The 27683-nt window shown below is 38.9% G+C and overlaps 1 protein-coding gene across 3 annotated transcripts in view; it reads right to left on the reverse strand.

The window, feature by feature from the left end:
* Positions 1-900: 900 nt before the first annotated feature.
* LOC127620071 (teashirt homolog 1-like) overlaps positions 901-27683 on the reverse strand; it is a 39616-nt gene continuing 12833 nt past the window's right edge. For all 3 annotated transcript variants that reach the window (XM_052093165.1, XM_052093166.1, XM_052093167.1), the window contains exon 3: positions 901-5507. In XM_052093165.1, coding sequence (XP_051949125.1) covers positions 2137-5507 — 3371 coding nt within the window. In that variant the 3' untranslated portion in view covers positions 901-2136. The remainder of the gene's footprint in view (positions 5508-27683) is intronic.

The following is a 27683-nucleotide window of genomic DNA, read 5'->3' on the forward strand; positions in this document are numbered from 1 at the left end:
ATTGTGGAAAGTTCAGCTAGAATTGACTTGAATAAATTCATAGTTTTAAATCAACTATGTAACATTCTCTAAGCCTAATCTTGCTTCTTTGCCGCCCATGTAAGTAACAGTACTCTGTATGACGTATTTCACTCAATATATGCAAAGATACTTCATACGATTTATACACCTTATTTCTTTTTTTCATAGTTTGCACCAATATCCCACCACAGTGCTCTTCAAATGTAAACTAAAAAGTGCAGTAATTGAGGAAAGCGAAACTACCAGATGGAGGCTCAGAAAATTCTGTATGGGACCACCGGGAAATCAAAACAGGCAAATCTGAGTGAGAGGATACTCTCAAATAGGGCAACTAACAAGGGCTTTGATACTGCAACTCCTCAAAGCGGCTTCAAATGGAGATTGAGATTATTGTGCAGACACTGCATATTTCAATCCTTTGCCCCTTCTTGTTTCGTTTCCCTTCAAGCCCCCTGTGTCCACACGTATAATCACTCAGTAATTGAGCTGAACTGAGTCAATCTTTGATTCCCATAAGAAATTGGGTATTTATTTCTTAGTTTGGAACCCTGTGAATCACTTGGAAAGCAATTGGCTGTTTACCAGCAGGGTTTGTGTCTGGAAACATATCTCTCATTTACATGCAACACAGAAAAGGTAAATCTGCATTTCTTAAGACTAACAAAGGTAAAATGGAATATAAACATTAGAATACTTCGCCAAAAAGGAGTGCTAAGTAGTTAAAATAATTCATGAGCAATTCAAAGCATGTTTTTAAGGCAGAAGTAGCAAGTTCAAGAATTAAAACGCAAAATGAACTCAATAGCTGATTGTTAGTTTGGCTTCCTTAACCAGAGTATTATGGGATAAAGAGAAAACGCATGAACAAACAAGTGGAGAACAGCATTAATCAAAAAATGCTTTAGGTTTTATTTTACAATTAACGGACAAAAACATTTTTTCTTTTTTTTTTTAATTAGGGAATTGTTGGGACTTTTCAGAATGGCATGATAAAACATTGCAATGTACTGCATTTCATGTTTTGCGTTGCTTGATTCTCCCTCACACACCATGCATCAACAGAGATGCAACTCCTTCAGTCAATTAATATTTACCACATCAGAAAACTTGGTTCATGGAGACTAAAGGATGAACTGTGGTTCTACAGCACATATACTGCATATACATCTCTGTACATATTATTTCCTTTTTGTTTACTATATATAAAATGACAATATAAAAGAATGCACACCATACAAACAATGTTGAGCTGTGGCAATTGGCAAGATATGATGATGAAAATTTACACATCTTTGTTGATCGTTTAAATACATGTGCTGTATATAAGATTTCAATCAAGTCTTTACATGTTGATACTGAAGCAAAACCGTAGAAAGAGAAATAGTGGTACCAAAGCATACATTTCAAATTGCTACTGTATAAAATTATACTTAACAACAAAAAACAATGATTATTAAAAACTTAAAGAAATGCATTTGAGAAAACAAAGTGTATAATCATAGGCAGCTGCCTATTTCAGATATTGAATGACCCTTGAGGTTTAGAAGACTCAATGAAATTTACGATGCATTGTTTTCACTTCACAAGAGTTTGGAGTTATTTCAAGCCAATTTCTGAAATTCTGAGCTCAAATTAACAAAATAGGTCTGTCTCATTTTGTACAACATTCAACACTACAGAGTGCTTTAATGACGTCAGTATATTTTGATGAATAGTAAGTGTTCAGAACGCAATGCATTCTAATCAGAAGTTCTTTAGTCATTTTGTTTTAGACCATGCCCATGGATACCATGTTTGTTTCATTCCTAATTCAACAGAGTACAAACTGTAAATTCTGTTTGAATATAAATTTACTCAAAAGAAGAAAAAAAAAGAAACATGCACATAACCGACACATATCAGATAAATACATTACAAAGCAAGAGATAGAAATCAAGAGACTGAAAAACAAGGGGGAAAAAATCGAAACAGATCGAAACAGATCATGGTCCAGTCAGGCAGTTTCACAACATAAGTTGGACTGAATTTGAAGGCTCAGTTCAGGCGCAGTGCAGTACAGTGATGTAGTGCAACGATTCTCAATCCAGTCACTTCACTGCCACCAGCTTGCTTTCTTTAGGCCTTTTCTAACTTTTCCAGCTCAGTAACAAAGATCAGGTGGTCCTCTGGTGACTTTCCATGCGTTTTGCTGAGGTGGAGTTTCACTGCGTGCTTGCTGACAAAAGTCCTATTGCACAGTTTGCACTGAAATATGGAATTAGAGTCCTCCTCAGTCAAGCCAAGGGCACTGAATGTCTTGTCCGTGATCATTTTTGTGACTGCTTGCTGATCTCTTATGAGGTCTATTGATAACTTTGACAGGTCTTTCAGGCTAAAGCCCAAGTGGGATTCTAAGTGGTTTATGTATGTGCAGGGAGTTCTGAACTGGGAGGCACAGTCACTACACAGGAACAGTGGCTGGCCCAAGTCCATGTTCTTCAGAAACTTGGTCCCACCTGTCCGCCTGAGCTGGTACTTGACATTTGCCAACCAGTGTGAGATGGTGGTCATGGAAAGGCCTGTAAACTTACAAATATGTACACGCTCCTGAGGACCTAGGTCTGTTATTATATACTTTCCGTCAGGGGTTTCTCGGAGGCTGGATGCAAATTGAGCTTGGAGAATGAGCAAATGCTGAGGGTTCCAGTTTGACTGCCTGCCTTTCCTCTTCTGAACAGGGCAAATATCCTCCAAGCCATCCTCAAATGCACAGCCATCTGCATCCGACTTTTCGGAAATGGAGGAAGGTGTTGATGACTTTGGCGTCAGGCGACCTGTGAGGTTCTTCACCATGTCAGAGATGTCCATTAACGCGTTCTCCCGAAGAGGAGACGAGACCGATTCAGCCAAAGTTGGTAAGATGGGCCGGGAACTGTTTGTGATGCTGCTGTTACTGTTAATAACAGTAGATGAGCAATTATTGGTGGGCCCATTGCCACTTTTAGACTTGGTCAAGTCCATGGGCTGATCATTGTCATAATATCTGTGGATGGACTCAACTTGCTTGACCTGAGCTAGACTGTACATGGGTTTCTCCATCATGTTGTTGCTGATTTTGTACAGCATTGCTAGTGGGTCCAGGAGTGGACTTATTGTTTTGGAAGCCTTACCCAAATGAGTGTTCATGATAGACTGCAATGCGCAGAGGGGGTTGACTAAAGGCTGTTCTGGTGAATGGTCAGTGATAATTCCTAAATTACTACAACCATTGCTGACTGGTGTTTTGAGGGCAACTGTTCCATTCTTTACATGATTATCTGCATGGCTTTCCTTATATTCTCCTTCCCGAAGAGGAACATGCTCTTTATCTAATGTGCCATTCTTTGTTGGCTTGCTAAGATCATCTGGTCTTGGCAAGTCTTTTCTGTCTATCAGGACAGGAGAGGGTAATTCAACATTCAGATGTTTGGAACTGCGTTCAGTGGATTTCTCATCCCTGTCCCTCTTGGAAGAAATTTTGCCTGTTACTTTCTCCACCAGCTCCTCCATGGCTAGAACATTGCTTTTATGGTTTGGAGGTGGAGATGGGCTGCTTGGAGAATGTATCAAAGCACTGGAGTCAGATGTCAAAGATTTCATGCTGCTGGCATTGAATGTTGGCTGGACTTGGACACTCTGAATGGTAGGGAGAGATTTCACAGACCCTTGGAGCTGGTAGGCGGCATGAATGCTAGGATATCCACCCCAAGTTGGTGTACCTGTCTGAGCCTTACTGATTGCGCTGGAGACTGTATTTTCTAATGACTTGAGAATATCTATTCCACCTTTAGGAGCCTCTTCAAGATCCTCCTCTCTTAGATATTTGTAATGGGTAGGTTTGTCCGTCTTTTCTGTCTTCTCAGAAGGATCTTCCTTCTCTTGTTTGATTTTCTTCTCTTCACTTTCCTCTATTTTCTCCTCTTCTATTTCCTTTCTTTCATCCATGGTGCAGGGGTGTATTGGTGAATCTGGTTGGGACTTGATAGTGGGAGCTGGTAAACGTGTTGTAGTGGGTGGAAGAGGAATGGATTGGATTTTCTCTTCTACCACAGGGTCAAACACTAACTGCTTTCCCTTTTTAGAGGCAGAGTTTGTGACTTTGAGAAAATGTCCAGTCACCATCATATGGGCCGTCAACTGTTGTAAGGTGTCATGGGAACTCCCACACTCCATACACTTAAGAATTTGAGCTTTTCGGGCCTCAAACTGCCAAGTATAACTTGCACCATTTTGGTAACCATAACGGTTATTAGCCGTGACATACGGGTTGGAAATCTTCGGATCTTTGGTGGCCGTTGTTTCTGCCAATGGAATACCAGGAGTGCTCGAGATGGACTCAGGTGAGCATGGAGACATCAGATCATGGAATGCTCGCTTTTTGGTGGAGGGCACCAGCTTTGAGGCAAGAGCTGGCATTGGTTCTTTGAGAGGCACTTTCTGGTAATGTTTCGTTTTGATCATGTGGACACTCAAGTCCTGCAGGGATTCGAATGAGTGGCCACAATACATGCATTTCAGGACCTTCTGAGCATCTTCTTTGCCCTCCATCTCCATCAAGGATCGCTTCCGTGGCTTGGACCATTTCTTGCCCCTGTCCTCCTCCTTGTCCTTATTGTCATCACGGTAATGGCCGGTTTCATTCATGTGCACTGTGAGACCTACTAGTGTGTCATAGGCTGCACTACAGTCCTTACATCTGAACTTGCTGGCACCCGTAAACACAGGCCCATACAGCTTATTGTTTTGCCGGTAAAGCTGCACTGTGCTGAAGAGACTCGGTTCAGGCATGAGGTGGTAGGGAGTATGTTGTAAGGTTTTAGCAAGGGCTGCTTGGTGCCAGTCGTATGCAACACCCCCACTATTAGCACCATTCATATTTCCATTGTTAGCATTGTTTAAAGTGATGGTTTTTGTCGAATTGCTGCTTGCTGTCACATTTGTCTTAGTGCTAGCGCTAGCATTGCTGCTGCTGCTGGCTCCACTGCTAGTAACATTACTTGCATGGCAGTTTACAATGCTATTGTTCCCCTTGTGGCTGCTTGGAGTACTGCTTGTAGTGCTGCTAGCACTAACCTGCTTGCTTTTCATAATGTCTCTAGTTATACTTGACCAGGAAGCATCTGAAATCAGGTTTGCATAGACGGCTTTCATCTGTGCCAGGCTGTCCTGCAAGGACAGTCTTGCATCTGTCTCCATGTCTTCAACCTCCTCTTTATCCTGGCACTCTTTGGAGGAGGTGCTTTTAAAGTCAGCCAGGTGATCGCTGGTTTCGCTAAGGGGCGAGCCATACCCAGCGTCTGGGTTGGTGCCATTGCTGAGTGGGGAGTTCTGGTAGCTCAGCTGTTCGCGGCCATCGTCATCTTCATTGCACAGGTACTCTGCATCCTGACCATCTAAGGAAAGACCGTCATCCTGCAGGTGCTCCTCATCGATCTTAGCTGCCTTAAGCTCATCCTCTGGCATATAGGCTGTGAAAACAAAGCAGAAGGGAAAAAAGAGATGATAAGACAAAAGAGCCCTCAAAATGTGCAACTTCAACATGGATTGTGATGTTGAATAAGTGCATTCACTATAATTTATTTATTTATTTTTTCAGTCCAAAAGGATTGTAGGGTGTTATTGCAAGAGAGAGTGTGTGCATGCCTACATAATGATCCTAAAGAGATTTTTTGTCAATAGTCCTGGCAGAGGACACAGGGTTGCAATTATAAAGTGGCAAACATCCATATCTTGACTATGACAGATAGCACCCTTCACTGCTGAGACTAACAAAGCTATCCTGTGTAAAAGCTCAGCAAGGGTAAAGAGGGCAAAGGAGAGCTCTCCTTCAAAAAGTAGTCCTCTAAAGCAATAAAATGGGATTTAGAAAAAGAAATGGTTAAAACAGGTGAAAGTTTTTAAAGGGCATGCTGAAAAAACAAAAACAAAACGAAAAAAAATATAATGTCATACAAAATATTGCACAAGTGGAATTGTGCTCAGACAGAATTTAAAAAAAAAAAAATCACAAATGTTTCCAGCAGGATTGTTTAATTTTTTTTTTCATGTAATTGCAGACAATAAGTAAGGTTATCTTTATGAAAGCAAAAGCTCTTATCCAAAATTTGAAAAAATATCTTAGTAAAATCGACTGTCTGTTCTCAACAGTCGACTCGTTTACAAAACATGAACTCCATATTGACTACTTTCTCATTCTCTCTCTCCTTTTCCTTGTAGTTAGAGGGCACAGGCTGTGTGTGACATTGATCCACTTCTCCCATCCCCAAGCCAAGCTAGAGTGTGAGATTGCATCTGAATTATTGCCAGGGATGCAGCACGGGGTGCAGCATGGCTCAATACTGTTGGCAGAGGCGATGGAAGTTATCGCAGCGAATCATGCTAAAATGCAAGTGGAAATGGCATGTCATGTTGTCATGGTCCATGCTGTACTAATTTTAAGGGAATCAGGAGTGTGTGCAGCCACAGGGGAAGAGAGAGAGAGAGAGATAAAAAGACGGAGGATGTATAACAAAATCTGTAGTTGCCGTACATTTTAATAATAGATCAACTGGCCAGGACAATTAATTGGATGATATTTTATTCAACCAATATCCAAGCCTGGTTGTGTGATTAACAGAAAACGTATATGTGTCAGTCTTAAAATCAACTTACAAATATTGGCAAAAACGATTTGTCCACTGGCAAATCGTTATTAATTTATTGAATGTATAAATTGTGTACTTTTTCCATTTTCATTAAATTGTAAATATATACATATACATACACTGTATGTATGTATGTATGTATGTATGTATATATATGATATTATTTTGATTTTAAGCTTTCTTGTCTACATTTTGACCAAAAGTGTCCCAACGGATTGATAAGAACCAGTAAACACATTGATTTTTAGCATAAGCAGAAATAGGCCACAAGTGTGCTATTCAGCACAGAAATACGCAATCATGCCGATTTGTGCAAATCGGGCTTTCGCACAGAGTATTACTGCTAAGTGCACATTATTTCTCAAGGTAAAAAGATGATACTCGAAAATGTTGCCTATGCAAAACACCAGAAAATGATTATTTTTCTCTAGTAAATGCGTGGTAATAAGATGTACTGTCAGATGTATTACACTAGGGGAAAGGAACAGAACAATAATGTTCACAAATGTAAGGTTTCATGTTTCAGCCACAAAAAGCTCCTTCACTCTATTGTGTGCCGACAGAGCTGACAGAAAACGAAGTGATAGCCCACTGTCTGCACCCGCAGCTGCAAGACAAAAACAGAGAGAGAGAGAGAGAGAGAGAGAGAGAGAGAGAGAGAGAGAGGGAGAATGCTACTCTTTAATTCACTTAATGAAAAGAGAATAAAGGTCCATGAGACCAAGTGTGTAATGAGGAGCGGTAGGATTAAATTCCTGTTTCATCAGCTGCTTTCGATCTGTACTGGGATATAAACAAAATGAGCGCTCTCCATCATTGAAAGACATCAAAGTACCTCTTTTGAGTGTGCTTGTGTTTGTAACTTCACAGCATGTCCTGCTATAAAAAAAAAGCCTCCTATACGCTTTGTAAGAGTGGCATTGTAACTATCAGCCATTTTGAACACAACACGTGAAGCAAAACCACAACAACAGCCTGCACAACTCTGAAGCCAATAGGAAGAGACAGAGCAGGAAAAGAGGCGAGCGGAGGAGGAGATGGACGGAGTAAAGAGAAGAAAAAGAGACAGGCAGAGCTTGAAGAGTTGTTCCTTTATCTCAGCGAGCCACCAGGAGATGTCTGTCCGAGATGCCAGGATCCGTCTCAGTGGTTGAAGCAGATGTGCTGTCAGCTTCAAACAGCGTGCAGCTGAGCACACGTAATCAGAACGGACTCCGTACCTGATGTTTGTAAGGTGCCATTTACTGCTGCATGAAGGAAGCTGTAGGGGCGTGAACAGCTGGGAATGTGTGTGTGTGTGCGCGTTTGAGTGTGTACATGTGACGTTTGCATTATTTGCATTTGCACTTGGATATTCGTAAAGGACGGCTTATGATCCGGCAGAATCTCACTCTGAGACGGATTTCAATCTGTCAATTCCTTCCAGAAATCAAGTAGGCAGTATTAAAGTGAAAAGGATTTGGTTGAAATAAACATTACAAACTGTCAAATATATCACTTACCCAAATATCTCTTTAAAAGAAATGTTCACGCCGCAACACGGTTCAGTAGATTGAAGCCCTGATAATTCCCTCAAGTCACTGCAGCATTTAAGACATCTTATCACATTAAAACAAAGAGAAGTTTTTCATCTTTTCTATAATTACAGAGAGTGATAGAGGGCTGGATAGAGGGGCAAAGAGAGAGAGAGAGAACTGAGATGGGGGCTGAGAAGAAGAAAGCAAAAAAGGGCTTTTTCCTGCAAAGATATGGGCAGAACCTGACACTAAATCGAGCGCATCTTCTCAGCCCCTGACACCGCGTGGCATCTGACAGGCATGCGCATTGGCATGTCACTGTCCTCACATCAAGCCGTCAAACTCAACTTGGCAATTTTTTGCCATCTGCATAAAAAAAAAAAAAAAGGAAAAAAATTAAAAGGAATGGCGCCAGACGACTGCAATGACAGCTCACACTTAATAACCCAATCAGAAGTTTGACTGGTGACATCTCTTATCAGGGGTCTGCTTTTAAACATCACGGCAAACAATGAGAGAGGGATTAAGAGGAGAGGAGAGGGGAGAGGGGCTTGTTGTTTTTGTCAGTCAAAAATAAGCTCTCATTGTACTGTCGGAAGAAAATGGCAGAGATAAGTTATTAAGAATACACACAATTAAGAAAATCAATAGTTGCTATAAAAAGATGCTGCTTTTGATGTGGAGGAAAACTAAAAAGATGTGAAGAGTTTGATTCACAGAGTGTAGCTGATTGGGAGGCATTCAAATGCGCAAAACTATACATAAAAAAAAAAATGGACTTGCCAGCAGTCGTTTGTGTGAATGACTAGTAAACGAATCAGTCTAAAAGGCAGGCCAGTATATTTAGGCTGGTTTGGGGCTCACCTAACCCAGATCGAACGCGTTTGGGGTCCGTTCACGCAAGTTGTGTTCTTGTTTTCAAAAACAGATAGACAGAGTGGCGGGACAATAAAAAAACAATGTGACAAAAGACATCTGTCTAAATATGCATGGCTGAAGCAGCTGTGTTTTAAAAGAATGCAACTTTTGCAAGAGGGTTTTATCAGGCAAACTGCTAACGCAAAAGCACAGCATGTCATTAACATGCTAATTGGAGTACCAGTAATAAAAATATAGAAATTACTGATGGACGGACAGACAGACAGATTAGACATATTAGTCGACATCGCTAATTGACTAATTAGTTGATGGCCGACAAGATGATCATTGTGATCCATTCCTAATTCAGGCCATGTCCACACCAATACATTTAGTTTAAAAGTGCATTGATTTTGCTACATTTACAACTCACACTGATATGGCGTTTTCATCCAACAAAAATGAAGCATTTTGAAAATGTGCTACATAACTGCATACTGCAAAACATTTTATGTTTGAAAATTGAAAACACAGTTTAGTTATACACTACTTCTTAGAATGTTTCTTTTGTTCCCCACCACTACTGAATATGTGTTTGCATTCTTGCTTTCAAAAATCTTGCAAGCAGGAAGACAGTGTATGACTGTCTGTGTTCTATCAAAAACAACACACCAATATGGACAGAAGGAACAAAGGTGTATATGTTCCGGAGTGCCCACCAACATCTAAAACAATCAGCCGGAGCACACAGGCCTTGTGGTTGTGTGCATGTATGCGGTGTGTGAGATGTGAAAGGTGTGTGTATGTGTGTTGTGCAGGAGAGCGTGGCCATCTGTGTCCAGAGTGGAGCTGTCACTGTGGCTGCTGAGATCTCACTGAGTTTAGACAGGTGTCACAGCAACGGGACATGAGCAAGACTCACACACACTCAGAGCAGAGCTCACCCAATCTCAGCCAACAAAGATCAGCCACAGAGTAAACCTTCTTGCTATAGACACCCATGACACCACACACAAAAACACAGCCAGTGCCAGCTCTTAGAAACACTGCCCACATATGAGCACTCAAGCTTTGTGATTTCGCATACAGTAGCCCAACAAACATTTGAGGAATTCCTAGCCTTTACACTGAATGGTCTTAGATGATTTCTGCAAGCAAAAAGTCTTACAGAAGTAACCTATACTTTTTGACAGAACATTATGGAAAGAAGAGGAGGGAATGGGATCAATCATGTTGTGGGCCCGATTGGAACCCACAACTCTCAGATGAGCACCATGGCTCAATGCTAAGCCACAGCTCCGACGTACAAATACACACTAAAAGACAAACTCTTTCACAAAGTGATAAAGACTTCAAAAAAGTTAATGTTGGCCAAAACATTCGTACACATCTCATGTCCTTTATGCCACTTCTACACGTTCAGCTAGACAAACCAGGTCTGTCTGATTGTTGTGGCTGGTCTGCTTAAAACTGTCAGGCCTAAGTGTTCCAACTCCAAGTGAGGAAAGAGAAGAGAATGCTCATGGACAGACCGTAGATGCCCTCTCCTTCCCCAACTGTCATTGCCCACCATCGTACCCCTCTCCCCCCGCCTCCTTGTTCTTATTTATTTTATCGAGGAGGAGAAGGGGCAATCACTACAGTCATTTGCACTACTAATGTCCAATTCTGCCTTGCCTCAGTCCGCTGATTTAGCCGGTCAGAGTGGTTTTGTAGTGCGCAGAGGAAAGCCGCGCCGTTTACCCGACATTTTAATGGGAAAACTGGCAAGTCTTATTTGGCTGGCCGATGTGGTTTGTCACTGGGTCTCCATTACATGCCACTCAACTTTGATGCCTTTGGACAGGGCTGATCAAACCATGTCTTTTGACCTACGCAGCATGCTGAAGGCAGAGAGGAAGCGAGATGGAGAGAGAAAGAGGGGGTGGGGGCAGGACACTGAAGGCTGTAAATAAAATGACATTATTATTTCCTCTGTCCTATCATGTAGAAAAGCCAATTATGGTAATGCTCTGCATGTCAGTGAGAATGCAGCAATCTCTTTCTCTCTCTGTCTCTCTTCTCTCCCCCTTTTCCAGGGCAGTTAAAACAAGGCTTCGGTAGCATGATGCTGTCTGCCCCAGTCCACTTATGGCCAGCTGCAACCTGCCAGGGCTTTCTGCAAAACTGGCAACGCCAACTGTGCCACTGTAAAATGCGCCATTTACAGAAACATGTCGACTACATGTACATATATATATATATATATATATATAAGGCAAAAACTTGAGCTAAAATCATGGATTTTTGGGGTTTAACAGATTACAGGGTTTACTGGAGATACATTGTCATGACAATGAAGTTGTAATATTGGATATAACTTTATACAGATATGGTAAGTATCAAGTAATCAAGTAACACGTATAATGTTAATGTCTTATGTGTATACATTTGAAACTGTGTATTTTGCTTAGAACTGGGCAAAAGTATTGATTTTCAGATGCATCGCGATCTTTGTTTGAATGATCACGATATAAATGCTTAAATCTCAAGATCGATATTTCACTTTATGCTCATCTCTCTACAAAGCAAGTCAATTACTCACATATGCCACCAAATTTTGCTCTAAAAAAGTATTCGATAAGCCACTGGATGGTAACCTTCAGATTTCACTCACCAGTGATTGAGCATTATAGTGGTGAATAAGTTCAGCAGTGAGATCCTTTCACTGCGTGTTGAAAGTAAAAGTTTGGTTTTACTCATTATGTGTACAAATATTAGATTCACTCAATTAATTTGTCACTGAATAATTTGTCTCTTTTAACATTCTTTATGCTCTTTAAAGTGAGCTGATTCAAAACTAAAATTTATTGTAATCGCACATAGCACGGGTGTGGATCCTCTCGTTGATATAAAAATCCCCTTCAATGCAAGTTAGTTCACCAAGTGGCCAGCTTTGGAATGCTCCCAGGCAGAATGAGCAGCTATTTTCTATGTTAACAAGCAGCATTAAAGTACAGCTCCTATCTACTTGAATGGGGAAAACCGAAATATCCAAAATGTTTAAGATTCTGATTAAAGAGCATACAAAATCTGACAACAATGGTATCATAAATTGTGCTTCTTTAGCTCAATCATAAATTGTGATTTTTTCAGGCTGGTTCAGCAAATACGCATGCACATCAGGCGATGTCTGTATCTAAAATGTTATTGGCTCTTTGCATGCAAGGCGGGGCTTCCTTCTCTACATCTTATGGGCGTTGGGAGTTCCAGTTTCTCCCATTAATTATTTATTAATTATACATTTTAATACCAGTGGTCTGACTCTGGCTAAATAGTCTCTGTTAATATGCACCCACTGCCTGAAGCCGGTAGTCTTAAAGAGACAGTATAGATTTAGCAGTTGATCTGCATATCAACGTATATACTTGTAAATAGTACAAATTATGCATGTAAACAATAAACATGTAACAAAAAGTATATAAGCTAGACATTTATGGAATACACTGAATTTGAAAAATTTTCAAAAGCTAAAATGTGACAAATATGGTGAAAACTGCTGAAAATATAATTGGTAAAATTTATATTTTTGAATTGTACTTAAAGGGTAACCTAGAAGGTAAGAAGCACCCCTGTATAATTAACAGAATTAACTAAGATAAATTCTTTCACATTAAGCAAAATGACAATTTTAAACATATGAATCCATATCAAAGCTTGTGAATCGGAACTGAATCGGGAAATCTGTATCAATAGCCAGGACTAAATTTACTGCTTATGGACTGGCCACATTCACTTGCTTTATAATCACGATTATTTATTTTTAATTTAATTTGAACTCCTTTTAAGTCTAAATTCGTTTTTGTGGTGATTAACATTGACAAAAATGCTGTTGACTGAGATTAAACCACATCTTGCTTCCATTAATCTATTATTTTCTTTCGGGTTTATAAGTTTAACAAAGCAAATTCCAAATCTTTCCAAGCACCCACTGGGTAAATTTAACCCTGGATGGGAATCACACATCAAAACAACTGGATGAAAAAATAAGAAAAAAAGATCCCCGTTAACCAAAGTAAAGTGAGAAGCACAATATGTTGTGTAGGTGTAGCAATCTTTTGCGGTTCCTCCTATAAACCTGTTAGCAGAGTTCCTTTAGCAATTTTTTTTCCATTCAGGTTATTTTGAACACTGAATAATGATCGTTGTTTCTATTCTGTGGATGCACATTGATTGATGGCTGCTGTTCAAAGTAATGAGGGCACTGCAGAGATGGACACATTTTTTTTGAGGGGGGGTTGTAGATCTGACCCCCACCATCTTTTTCTCTCCCTCTCCGTCTCTGGCACATTGTGAACCTACAAGAGTAGAAAGCCTCCACATTTTTCACCATCTCGCACACAATCGTCCTCTCTGAGGACTTTCTTTGTGCTCTGTCTCCAGGTTTTTTTCATCCCTTTCTCTGCGAGACACATCTAACTTTATTACAGACTAAACAAAAGAAGGCTTTGAAGTGCAGACGGGCGTTTTGCATGGACCCTGCCCACCTCTCCGTATCCGCTGACAGTGATTTGTGCTCCTGCGGACACTGGAGTAGGGTCTCTGAATTAATATCTGCTTTGCCTCTTTAAGCATCTCTTGAAAAAGGCTGGCTCAATGTACCCACCCTCCCACCATCCTCCGTGTGGAATAGGCCACCATATGGCAGAATAGCTTCAGGCCCCCGAAGAACTGGTGTGGCATTCCATTCTGTGCTGCAAATTCATCTTTTCGCTTTAAATACTTCCGGATGAGTATAGATGGAGGTATAGAACAAGGACAACAGACTGCTCTGTAAAAATCCAGTGTTTTGCATCAAATGGAGAGGAGGAAACGAAAATACTAATAATTGCACAGTGATGACAGCTCACAGATATAATGTACGCTGACTTATGCTATTAACTTTGAATTACATTAGATTCCCTGCCAATTAACCAAACAGAAAAAATGCTAAATCTTTTTCCATTTTACTTTTAAAAGAAAACATTTTAATAGTAAAATAGTAAAGTATATTTTAATGAAAGAATTTTATGGCTCATGTTTTTAACAAATATTTAAGAAATACATAAACATAAAATTACTCAAATGTAATTCACTGTTTACATCAAACATACCAGTCTGTTCCTTTAAGTCTATAAGCCATTAACATAAAAAAAAGACATTTCAAATGTAACACATGCCTTCTGTATCTTTAAATAATGTTAAAAGTCAGTAATTGCGAAGTAGATGAACGAACTAAAATACTGTGTCAATGCTTTCACCTCACCTTGCACTGACACACACTGCAATATCAATCACAAACTAACACACACTCACACACTCCAATGTCAAGTCCATACTTATGCAAAGTGCGGCCTACTTTGTCATTTAATTTTTAAAAACCCTAAGGTCGTATAACACACTTTCCCTGTCATTTGCAAGTACATTAACTCAGTGGCCATGCGACAGCCAAATTATGTTAATGGGCTGCTAAAATGGGTCATATAGACAGTGCGTTTTACATTAACGTCAAACAATAGGGAGGGAAGAGCAAAGCAGAGGTGACAGCAGCACCGGGGGAGTAAGACGGGGTCTGTCTCCTTTGCCCGTCGTTACGTCCTCATTCAGAGCAGCTGAGGAATGGAGGTCTCGCGGCCCTACGAAACCACAAGGCGCTCACGTCCCATCATCCCAAAAGACTGCCGAATACGGAGATCAAAATGCTTGCTTGAAGAAAGGGCTCAATTAACGGATTATTAACAGCAATTTACTTTACTTAGGTAATCTGCCCTGCAAGAGTACAGCAAGGACGGACATATTTTAAGGAAGTGGAACTGTGGTGCTATTGTTCGTTCAGCTCAATAAAGCATGAAACCATCTACAGAAAAATAAATAGAAGAACTTTAAGAGTGTATAGTTCATATTTATTGTTCCTTAACACCTTACTCTTAACCTTACATGATAGGATCCAACTATGCCATCCTAGAAAAATGTTTAACATGAACCATCACACAAGCTATTGTCATATCGCCGCTAAACCAGATAAATAGTGTGCAAAACTAAACAATGTGCTCCTGTTATTGCAGAACAGTTAAATAACTAATATACAAAACTACAACAAAAATATGTGTAGTTTGAAATTGTATTTTTTTAAATTAGCATCAAGATTTATGGTATAATTTATTTGAATGTATACATTGTATAATATCTTAGGTCCTGTTACCGGTTAAGTTATTCACCATTTTTAATCCCCATATTCCCTTTTAATGGTCCTGCTGTGTGAAAAATACATTATTTAAACCTACAAATATACCACGTAGTCTCTCAATTACTAATACGAGGTCATAAAAGTTGCATGCATATTAATTATATAATAATCAGCAAAATGTATAGCATATCACAATGCAGGACATGTCAACTTTCCAAAAGTAATTTGTGTCAAATACTCATTTGCAAATAATAATATGAATCGAATTAAAAATCTTCAGTTGGAAAAACAAAATCCAGCTTGTATTGCTGAACATTTGTTGTGAACTAAAGCAAGAAGACATTAACAGACTGACTGAAACAGCTGTGCTGTGTGTTGCCATTGCGAGAGCTTCTCATAGTGAATCAAAGAGAGCAGAGTAAACAAGAAGAGGCTAAACAAGTGCAAGTTAGCTAATTAAACAGCACTCATGATTGCGGAGCAATTGAAGGTGCCTCAATCTTCACCTGAACACTTCCACAAATAATTACCTTCTTGTAATTAGCATTGTTAATTGACTGTTTGCATGCAACACACTTCTGAAACACACACACATTTGTCAGGATTTGTGGAAGGTATCAAATTAAATATTTGAATGGCTTGGAAATGTATGAAAATTTGAGATCAATTAAATTTATGTTTGTAAACAGTCATTTCACATTATTTTAAACACGTTATTCATATACAGTGGGCTTCAAAAGTCCTCATTGAAAATCGGAGATTAAATATCTAATTTAATCCAGGAAATAACATTTTAAGATAAAAAAAATAAAAATACAACAACAAAAACAAAAAGTCATGACAAGGGATATTTAAGATTCTGCTCTATATCTAGGTCACTAATCAAATAAGCAAAATTGTGACATTGACAATATGAACTTAGTATGAAAGTTCAGAGTTTTCATTGATTGATCATCAGGTATTGTACAAACTTTAGGAGTCCATGCCAGCTTGAGTCCAAACTGTCATTAAAGCAAAAGGGGAACAAACCAATTAAGAAATTCTGAAATTCAAGTTAATTTGTCAACATTTAAAAATCAGTTATGCTGATAATATAAATTGTAACAAAAAAAAAATAATATTAATATAAAAAAAATGCAAAATACAAACATTTTCTCAAGTGGACTCTTGGACTTTTGAACCTCAATGTATGTAATGAACATTTTTTATTTATTTATTGCAAGACATGTAGGTTCATATAAACTCGTGATGATGAGCTATGCTACGAGTCAGATGTGAGAGGAATGCATTTAACAGGCCCAATTTCAGGGGTTCTGCTTGATCCTGATATCTGAGGGGGAAACAATGAGCATGTGCATTGCGATCAATAGCGCCTTAAATATAAAGGAAAATAAATGATTTTCCAACCATCTACGCAGTCTTGAATAATCTCCTCAGCTGTAAAATAACACAAATGTTTCATATTGTTTGCTTATATTTGTATCCTTCCACTGCTTGTTTCTGCATTGCAGTGCTTTTTTTGTTTGCTTCTTTATACTGTTCTTTCTCTCTTTTTTCTCCATCCAGGTTTGGTTTTAGCGGTTGGCGGGCCGTCATGCCGTCAGGCACAGTCAATAAATCACCTTTTGCCATTGTCATAAAGGGAGCAGCCCAGCCGTGAGACAATGGCCATTATACCCTAAGCACTGCAGTCTCGTCCCCATCTGGCCCTTTACAGGGGAACCTCGCTTTCGCTGTTGGGTGGTGGGGTGATAAAGTGCTCACGTTCAGTCATGCAGGTTTGAGGAGCTTCTTAAAGGGAAAATTCTGTCATCATTTACTCACCCTTATGCTGTTCCAAACCCACAGTAAAATGATTAACACAAATAAAGTTCAGTAAATAATGACTTACATTTCTGTCAGTTCCTCATTTTGAAAAATGAGGGTGAGTAAATGACATAATTTTTATTTTTGGGTCATCTATACCTTTAATCTTGAGCACAACTTTAGTGCAGCATCCATGCCTCCCTTATGCCATGCCCTCACCAAGAAACAGATAACATGCCATCCACCCCAGAGCTCTGAGACACAACAATGTCAGAAAAGACAGATGTGGAGGAAGCTATGGAGGAAATAAGTAAGAGAATGAAGGAAATAATTGTTTTACTTCTTCTGTTTAAATACACCAGCACAGTCTCTCCACCAGGCCATCACCTGAGCAGAGTACCTGACGGAAAACTCACCACACACACACACACACACACACACACACACACACACACACACACACACACACACACACACACACACACACACACACGCGCGCATGCTGCTCCCATTGCCTAGCAACTACCAGTTGATAGATGATTCTAAAGAAGGATAATTACCATAAATCAGGTTGCTCTGATTAAGAGGAGATGAAAAACAGTACTCTTGTCGTACCATCGCTGGACAACACTAAACAACATGCTGGGATCTTGCTCAGCTCTTCCCCCATACTTTTCCTCCCTCATACCTGTCAGACCACCATCAGGGACTTCAGCTCTAACAGACAACTTTAAGCCCTCGAAGGTCTTACACATCAACAAACAACATATACGTAAAGTTTGTCAGTTTTTTCGAGGTTAATATACTTAATCCTAGCTTAATTTCAAAAGACAACTATAAGTAAACAATTTGTAGGTTAATTGCCAAAAAGGTAAACACTGTGCTATTAAAAGACTGCTCTGTGTTTAACTGTATCCTGACACAGCAACTTTGGCTCAACCAATGTCATGAGTTGGGCCGGGGACTATGTGCGCCAACACATTGAGACTCAATTCTTGTGTGACCAATGCGAGATTAAATCCAGTTTATGCCATTCCCCATTATTTCCTGTTCTCTTTCCACATCCATAAATACAAAAGTGGCAAAAAAGAAAATAAATAAAAAGCAAGTTTTGAGCAGGAATGTAATATATAATGTTTGTTTGTTTGTTTGTTTGTTTGTTTATTAACACCATGCCAGCATTGATGGTTATTTTAATGGCGAACACCAGGTGAAAATAATAAAAGTAAAACTAAAGAGGCTGTTTAAGATTATTTTTTTTTCTAAAAACTCAAACTAAATTTGGAAAAATTTTGTTAAAAACTTTTTGAAAGGTGTCAACAGAATAAAATATGTTTGATAGACAGTGGGCTCTGACATGATGCACATATGGGGGATTTCCTCATGATTGTACAAATTTGTGTGCGAGTCATGAGAGGCCTATCCGACATCTTGTACAAGCGACTTGGTGTTGGGTTTTTTTAAAAGAGAGGTTGTTGTCATATATATCACAAGTTAAAAGATTTCCTGTCCAAAGTCTCTCTGTGGAGAGATGTGTGTTGTTTGTGATCTAATCTGGAGTAAATCTGAGGAAAAACAGCAGTGAAGCCGAACACCGTTCAAAGCTTGCAAGTGCGGGTAGGAGTGTCCAGCATTCTCTCAGTGTGATAAGTTACTAACTCTGAGGGATAAACTATGACTGCAGCAAAGTAAAAACAGGGTTTGATAGCAGATCATAGATTAAGGTCTAAACCATAACAAAAGGGATTGCAATGAGAGCACTTTGTCGAAAAATTTTCTTGAAAGAGGACACTTGTGATGAATGGCTATAATCAACATGCAACTACAGAAAATAATTCATGAAAAAAAAATCTACAGGAGGAATCCAGGTAAGCGAGACAAAGAAAACAGAAAAGGAGAGGAGGGATAGAAGATGCTCAGTGAAAGTAAGAAAGAAAAAAGCTAAACAAAGACTGAAATAAAGCAAGACAGCAAAAGAAAAGAAAAATAAAAAAGCAAGAGAAATCGAACAAAAGTGGAAGAGATTAAAAAAACAGCACTATAGAAAGAGTAAAAATAGTGAAATAGAGGAGGTCTGGAAAAAAAAAAAGAGCAAGAATAAATAAAAACAAGAGAAAGAGTGAAAGAAATGGCAAAGCAAAAGAAAGAGCAATAGAAAGCGCAAAAGATAGAAAGCAAGTAAGAAGAGAGCAGCAGAAAAAGATGTGGAAGAGAGAGAAAAGGAAGATTAAAAGAGAAAGGTGCAGGAGCAAGTAAGTAATAAAGAGAAAGAGATAATCGCAAAGATGTTCATGTCACCGAGAGGGACAGGAAAAATCGAGAGAGCAGAAAGACAAAAAGCACCTCCTCTCTCGGGCCATGACCTCACCAGTTCTGTCTAGCTGAGTCTGGTTGCACAATTCCCCATCAATCAAATGTGCCAGTACCGTCATCCCACCCCTCAGCTAACGCACACATACATTCCCAGAGCCTGACCCTTCCCTGACCGGAAAAACCCTGCAGATGCAAGGTACAAATATGGGCTGTAGCCTGTTTGCTGGAGATCTATGGATGCACACGTATACACGTACGCCAAAACTCTGGTCATTGACATGGATCCTACAGGATACAGACAAATATGAGCAGCCATCATTCACTGGAGACCCCCTTTTACTGTATGCTGGAACATTGCCTTTTAACATCCTGTAATACACGATTGGAGTGCTGATTTATAAACATTATTCCTTATTTCTTGTTTTATATGATATGTGATGATGATGGTAGGGGGAGGACCCTTGTGGGTCAGCTCACAGTAAACTTTGGCAGCTCTCTGTAGACCAGACCGTTACTACTGGGTGTCAGGTTGCGCTCCATAGAACATCTCCACACTGGGGAGAACGGGCAGGCATCATAAATAACCCTCCACATTGCCCCATTAAACAGACAGCTCCACTCTCTGCTGTCTAATCTTATCTCTGTATTGGTTCAGTCTGCCCAAACTACTAAAAAATGAGTTTAAATTTTTTTTGGCATATCATCGGTCCACTCTCGCTTTTTTGATCCATGCCTGCATCTGAGAGGGGTTTGTTGGTGTTGTATTTGCCCTTGGTCTGATAAGGGGGACATTAGAAGGATGGAAGATTAAGTGTAAAGGCATCCGTTGTTCTGAAACAGAACAACAATGTAAATTAAAAATATCATTAGTTGTTGTTTTTTTTAATAGTAAGTGTTTGTGTTTGTCATCTGAAGTCAACACAAAACAGCATTTGCATCACTTTTTACTTTCATAATATGTGAAATTTTAAGTTAAACAGGACATTTCACAAGAAAAAATATATAGAGTGAAACTTGAATTCATCCAGAGGGAATTGACTGGATCATGAAAAGTGAGTGTTACAACATACCAGATGGTGGAGAAAAATAAGAGATGAAAAATAACAGGGCTTGGTGATGTCAGCCATAAATGAAAGTCATTTTAGAAAGAGAGAACTTTTTTTCCTTTGGAGTCTAAGAATTATGCATACAAATAAAGTACATTTAGATTTCATGTTGACTTTAAGTCTAATATTATCATTGGAAAACAACAGAACATATTTGAAGTAATAATACAGTTCCACTAATAAAATTTTTTTACAATTATTATAATTTATAATAATAAATAAAACAACAATTTGAAAGAAAAAAAATGTGTGTCCATGGCTTCATGGATCAAAGCACTTACACCAACCTCTAGGCCATAGTTCTAACACTTTTGTTGTTTTATTGTTTTTCACATTTTATAATAAGGAGTTTGTATTGTTTTAAACATCCCATCTTCCTAAAGAGAGAAAAAAAATCAATTAAAGTAACTTGCGATGTTGCTATCAAAAACTGCCTCACCTAACCTTAGACAGATTGAAAGACTAAGGCTCAGGAAGAGCTAATGATAAATTTGTTGCCAAGAGTCCTGAACAGACACCCTCCTCTGACCCCGGGCCCAGCCACACAAAGAGCTGAAAGTTCTTCTTTTTTTTTTCCACAAGCTTCTGTGATGAGGTGAAAGTGGGCTGAGAGAAGAGAGGTGGGTATGGAGGGTCCTCAGAGGAGCACTAAATCATGCAGAGGCCCACATCACACACAATCAATAACAACACATCAGAGAGAGAGAGAGAGAGAGGAGGGGGGTGGAGTCAGCAAAAAACTCATCCTTCAACACAATATGATATTCCTAGGCAGAAGCGAAAGCATAGCAAAACTCGCTAAACCTTCCCGAAACAAACGACCTCTCCTTCCGCATACACGCACGCACACACACACACACACAATTAAAATTTCACAGCCTTTCAATTGCCCTCTAACAATACGCAGTCCCCGCACATCTCCTCACTTGTTCTTGCCCTGCACCTAAATAATATTCACCATGATAAATGATGCCATAACTCCGATATCCACAATCAATCTGGCCTTTAAAGACACATCTATCTTGTGAAATGTTGATGGGGACTCAAACGGAGAGACGTGACTGCTTTGCTGACCTGAGAATGGGGGGGGGACGACCAGCGGCCCTACTGACTGATGTCTGTCAGCCCACATCTGGCTGCAAAAATAAATTAGGCTTATGAAGACAAATGAAAAGCCTTGCCCTGCTACAGAGAGGGAGGGAGGCAGAGATGGAGGGAGGTTGAATATGAGGAGAGGTGGAAGAGAGAGAGAGAGAGAGAGAAAGATCGGCAAACTGCTGAGAGAATTTTTTCCTAAAAGGAAGATGTTGCAGTAGCACACAATGTACAAGATACTATTTTTTTTAAAAAATGATTTAATCTTGCTTTCAATTTTTAGATCCTGAGGAAAAGAGCAACAAAACGACCAACAAATGAAGTCTCGGAACAAAGATTAGTATTTGAACTGACGGGGATTATGGTGTTAAACATTAAGTCACAGCTGTTACACTTCATTGTAGTTTTATTATATTTATATTTTAAAATAAGGACATTATGTCTTTATTTTTATCATAAGGATATTGTCTTTTATAGCGCAAGTCTCAGAAAAAACATTCTTGGAACATAGATTTAAGTATTAGTATGTGGAACAAGGATTCATATTTGACACGAAGATTTGTACTCAAGATGGGAAGATGAGAATGTTGGGGAGAAAGGGGGTAATGGGATTGACAAATGATACAAGCCAGATACAAGTTCACATCACCCGAATGATCACTATTGCTTGACATGTCAGAACACATGCCTTAACTGCTAAACTATGGCTCCAACACTTAATTATCGTTATATTACTGTTAACATGTCATAAAGATATTAGATGTTTCTTAAAAGTCTCGGAACGAAACATTGCACTAGGAAAAACGATTTGTAATTAGGACTAGAATTAAACTCGGAATGAAGATTCGTAATTGGCAAAAAGATTCACACTCTAAACAAAGATTTCTAGTTAACAAAACTAAATGTGCTAATTGGGAACATAAAGGACCTTCTTTCTAACATTTTCTCTAGGCGACGATTGAAGATTCCCCTGATATTCTTTGCATCAATAAATGTTTACAGTGTGAGGATCATTACACACCACATTTTCAGAGCTCGTTTAAAGGGTCAAAGGTCATCCGCAGAGCACCGGAACCCAGCATTCAGAGTCTGTGGAATTCATCTATTCCCACCCCTCAGAGTGAGAGACAGAAAGCACATTTTGAGTGATTGGTGAATGTGCCCTGTAGAGTAGTACACAGCGGTGTGAACTATCTTTGACCCTTCTCTTTCCCACTCTCTCTCTCTCTCTCTCTCTCTCTCTCTCTCTCGCTCTCGCTCTCTCTCTCTCTCTCTCTCTCTCAGCTGGTGCAAGTAGACTTAAGAATGAAGTTTGCTCAAAATGATGAATGGATTCCAACACAGTAAAGCTCACACAAAATAAAATATCTGAGATGTTCAGCTGCACAATATAGTTTTATCACTTAAAATACACACAATTCTAAACTAATTGAAGGAATTAAGTGTTATTAAAGAAAAACAGCTTTAAACAACTCTTTAAATAATAGTATAATAAATAGTAAAGAGGGAAAACTTATGTCTTTTTTGAAAGAGAGAGTGAGAAGAAAAAAAGCAAGTTGCTGTGTAGATGACAGAAATATTACAGGCCCATTTTTTGGCAACAGGCAAGCAGCGAAAAGGTGGGAGGGAACTGTGTATGTGTGAGAGAAAGAGTGAGAGAGTGAAAGAGCAAGAGAGAAGAGAGAGATGGATTATGTGTGTGTGTGTGTGTGTGTGTGTGTGTGTGTGTGTGTGTAGTGGATAAGGGGGAATGAACTCTCCCAGGCTTTGTCATATGAGTTTTCCCAAGCTCTGGCCTCTTTGATAAATGACACATGTCATTCTGTCAGTGTGTGACAGTCCAGCTGGGAGGGCCTCTGATGTATGGCCACATTGCAAAAGGAAATCAGGCTTTTCTGGCATGGACGCAGACCATGCCCTTTATATAAGGTCCCTGTTTTCCTACACGGCTTCTTTTTTTCTCCTTTTGTGAACGTGAATGGAGAGACTTTTATGAGCAGACACGGAGCTGAATTTGTAGATTGATTTAAGGTTTGTAGTGGGGAATAGCAAGCGTAGGTCAGATGGATTATGGGTTAAATGCTTTAATTCCACAGCTCTGGGGTTTCTCTTTACCTGAGAGGAAACAAAAACACAATTATGCAGACAATGACTCTCCTACATAACTACCGTTCTTTAATATTCTTGTATGTAGAAGTTCACGCATTCTTGTAAAAAGACATCAAATGGAGATGCTATCTGCATGTATTCATGTCTTCACTGAATACAAACACACATCAGAGGAAGTACTATTGAAATACTCAAATCAGCCTCATTGTCTTTACAGCTGTGACCTAAATTTAGTATGAGAAAAGAGGATACTGTGGAAAGGAAGAGAGAGGGAGTGAGGGAGGGAGGGAGAGAGAGGTTTCATTTTGCATTTTGTAAGTTGACAGTTTGCACGAAAAGCAAAAGAAAAGGTGTGGGAAAGGATTTTTGTGCAAGTTGCTCAAAAATCGTTCGCTCAGATGATTCACAGACATATTCTTGCACATTCCGTGGTCCAAACAGTACGTTTTCCTTTGAAAACAATGATTTCGCCAAGCTTACGAATAGAGAGTTTTGAAAACACTCTTTATAACGGCTTACTTCAGAAAATGATAAAGTTAAAAAACTGAAAATTGCATTTACAGTGAAAAACATTTTGTATGGATGTACCCTGAATCTGCAGATTTTGGGAAAAATCTGTGGAATTTGGCAGAAGGTTCCTGTAGCCCAATTGACTAACAATGCCAAGGTCACTGGTTTGATTCCCAGGGAAAACACAAACTTATAAGTTGCTTTGAAAGAAAGCATCTATCAATTGTTAAACAGAGCTGAAAGTACCACACTTTCACTGGTAGCGAATGATGTGATGCGAAATTCTACAGACATCTGCAAAGCTTTTGGCGAAGTTCTGCAGTCTATTCCAAACAACAAAACTTACCCAATTGTGAATATTTTACATGTCCACATCTACCAATCATGAAATATATACAGCCAGTTATTTACAATCAACAGACACCTTTACACACACACACAAAAAAAAGAACAGCTGACACATTTTTGTGACAGGAACAGACAGACTCTTTTCAGCTATTATACCACAATAACAGCGCAGAGGCAATAAATCTGCCACTGAGCTCAAAAAACACCTTACATGCACACGTGCCGCAAGACTGACACCAGACAAACAGACGGCGAGACGAAAAACAGAATAAGACGTGAAGCAATGATGATAAAGCTATGAAGAAATCACCACCTGGACAACAGTTTAGGGAAAAACATACAGACTCGGTCTCTGTGGTAGCACTTTCCTGACCACCTGGAGGTCATGAACTGTGGATGAACCCGGGTTTGATTTGTGATGGGTAGGGCTGCAACGAACGATTATTTTGATAATCGATTAATCCAATGATTATTAGAATGATTATTGTAATGATTAATCATTAGCTCTTAAACGATTAATCAGCTTGTGCCCCGACTTAAAGTTCTTACTAACAATGAAGATCTTTTAAAAATGCCTCTAAATGTCATTCACTAAGTGTCACACTGATAAAAATCCTATTGTAATCATTTGTTTTTGTCTTTTTTACCATTTAAAATTGCCTAAAACTCCTTAAACAAGATATATTTCCTTTAGAAGCAACATATAAGATATTTGGACATGCTTTGGACTTGCTAATTGTATAATTATAATAATAATAATAATAATAATAATAATAATAATAATAATAATAATAGGTGTTTTGTATAAAAGTGTATTTATTCACTGTTTTATACTTCTACGAGTGCAGTAAAGACAAAATATATTTATATTCAAGATCTATTCTCTAAAAGCCAGTCTAAATATCTTATATGCTAATTCTCAGGTGAATTAATCTTTTTTAAAGGATTTGTTTTATATTATATTCAACATTCTCAGATAAAAAAAAAAAAATGTCTTTTGCAGTATAGCTACTAAAGAAAATATACATTGTTTTAAAGAAGTTTTAGATATTTATATTGGAAAACAAGCCAAAACAAAAACTAAACAAAAACTTATTTTGTTGCAGTGTATAATGGGGCAAAGACTACACCCCCTCACCTTTCTGTTCACTTAAATCTATCTTTAACTCACTAAAAAACAAACTCTCTCTTATTAAGAAAGCTGCATATTGCATAAGAAATGCATAGTGACATATTATGATTCAATAAGTCGCGAGCCACCACGTTATAATCTAGCTGTATTAAGCATGCATACTCGAGGAACGTGCGTCCCAGCGACAGAGTGTGCCTCAGCCTGGTGCAGTTTCAATCCGCCCCACCCCAGATCGAGACGTTTGTGCAACTCATAGAAGAGGCGCTTCTATGAGTTTCAGAGTTTGTAGTTATTTACATGATCTGCTTCCATATTATTTGAACATAAATAAAGCTATAACTAATTAAATATAACTGCATTTAAGATGTAACACAGGGGTGTTTCATTTAAAGACACTTAAATTTTGCTTAAGTGGAGCAGCAGCTCCAGCTCCTCTTATTCCACAACGAGAGAGCTTTTGCATTATAATTCCTTCATACTTTGCGATCTACATCACCTGAAGTTGTTTGGAAGGTTTAGAGGGCATCTGGACTGTGAGCTGTGTAATTCTTCCACTCTTAAGTCCAGCGCAAGCTGCAGTGCTGCTCTCAAGCATCGTCATTAGAGTTTAATGTGATCTCATGTTACGTTAAATGAGATCAAACGACTATTCGTCAACTAGTCTTTTTTATTGTCGACGAATCGTTTCAGTTCTAGTGATAGGTTGAGAGAAGGAGGGAATAAGAGAATGTTGGTTCTAAATGAGTGGAGAGTATGGAGTGTGATGAGTTTTAGACAATGTGAGCCCCTCCATCCTCTGTGCCAGAAGTGTTCTAACTATTAGCTGCTATTCACGTACAACCCCTAACAATGAGACCATTTTGATACAATGTCCCCCCTCAGCCTTCAAAGTGGTAGGGAACACAGACTCTTTAAAAAATAAATTACAACTTTTTTGGTGCAAGAAACCTTGCCTAATTTTATATGTTGAATTTAGGAAGAAAAAAATAAGCTAAAAAAAGGGTTAATCTTGCCCCTATAAAAAAAAAAAATGGTGTCTGTACCTTCCTGACAGACACAACTAGGCCTAATAGGAGCTGCTGCAGTTTTCTGCTTCGATTCCCAGTGCATGCACCTCCTGAAGCAGCTAGGTATCTCCCCCTATGTGCAGTATTGATGGATGACACTTGAAACCAGTATATTTACATGAAAGAAACGACACCTCAGTATTTATGACACGTCCTTGCTGAGGCTCGGCAGCTGCTCTGATGGCTCCAAGTAGGGCTGGATTGCGCTGCCATAACCAATTTAACAGGAGATGGTGTGGTAGTGAAGAACAGCTCCACACACACAAATACATATATGCACACACAAAAACATGCCAACACACACATATGTCAACGCTATGTTTCAGCAAAACACTGAAACTACTTGTCTTCTATTTTCAATCAATGAAGAATTTACTGGCACATTTCTGATGTTTTTGCAAAATATGATTGACACATTGTAATGTTTCAGTCTAAAACCGGTTTAGGCCTAACTGAGATATTAAACTTGTGAAGAGACATGTCATAACAATCAAGGCTTTCAATCTCATCTGAGATTCAAGGCGTCTATTAGCTCACTGATGATTTAAAGGGATAGTGCACCCAAAAATGACATTTCTCATTATTTACTCACCCTCATGTCATTCCAAACCCATTTGAGATTCTGTCTCCATGGAAAACAAAATGAGATGTTTAGTACCGTTCATGCTTCTCTTTTACATAAAATGAAAGTGAATAGTGACCAGGTGCTGACAAACTTAAAAATTGACCAAAAGCACCATTAGCATAAATGTATTCCATAGAAATAGTGAGTTATATGCATTTTAAAAACAAACAATAGCTTTGTGAGAAAAAATAAAATCACCACAGCTCACTTTTATGGTACTTTTTAAAGCTTAACAGCCCCTGGTCACCATTCACTTTCATTGTATGGAAAAGAGGATCATGAACAATGTGCTGAACTCTCTTTTCATGT

Source organism: Xyrauchen texanus, chromosome 26 (assembly GCF_025860055.1).
Source record: "Xyrauchen texanus isolate HMW12.3.18 chromosome 26, RBS_HiC_50CHRs, whole genome shotgun sequence".
NCBI classification, from domain to species: domain Eukaryota; kingdom Metazoa; phylum Chordata; class Actinopteri; order Cypriniformes; family Catostomidae; genus Xyrauchen; species Xyrauchen texanus.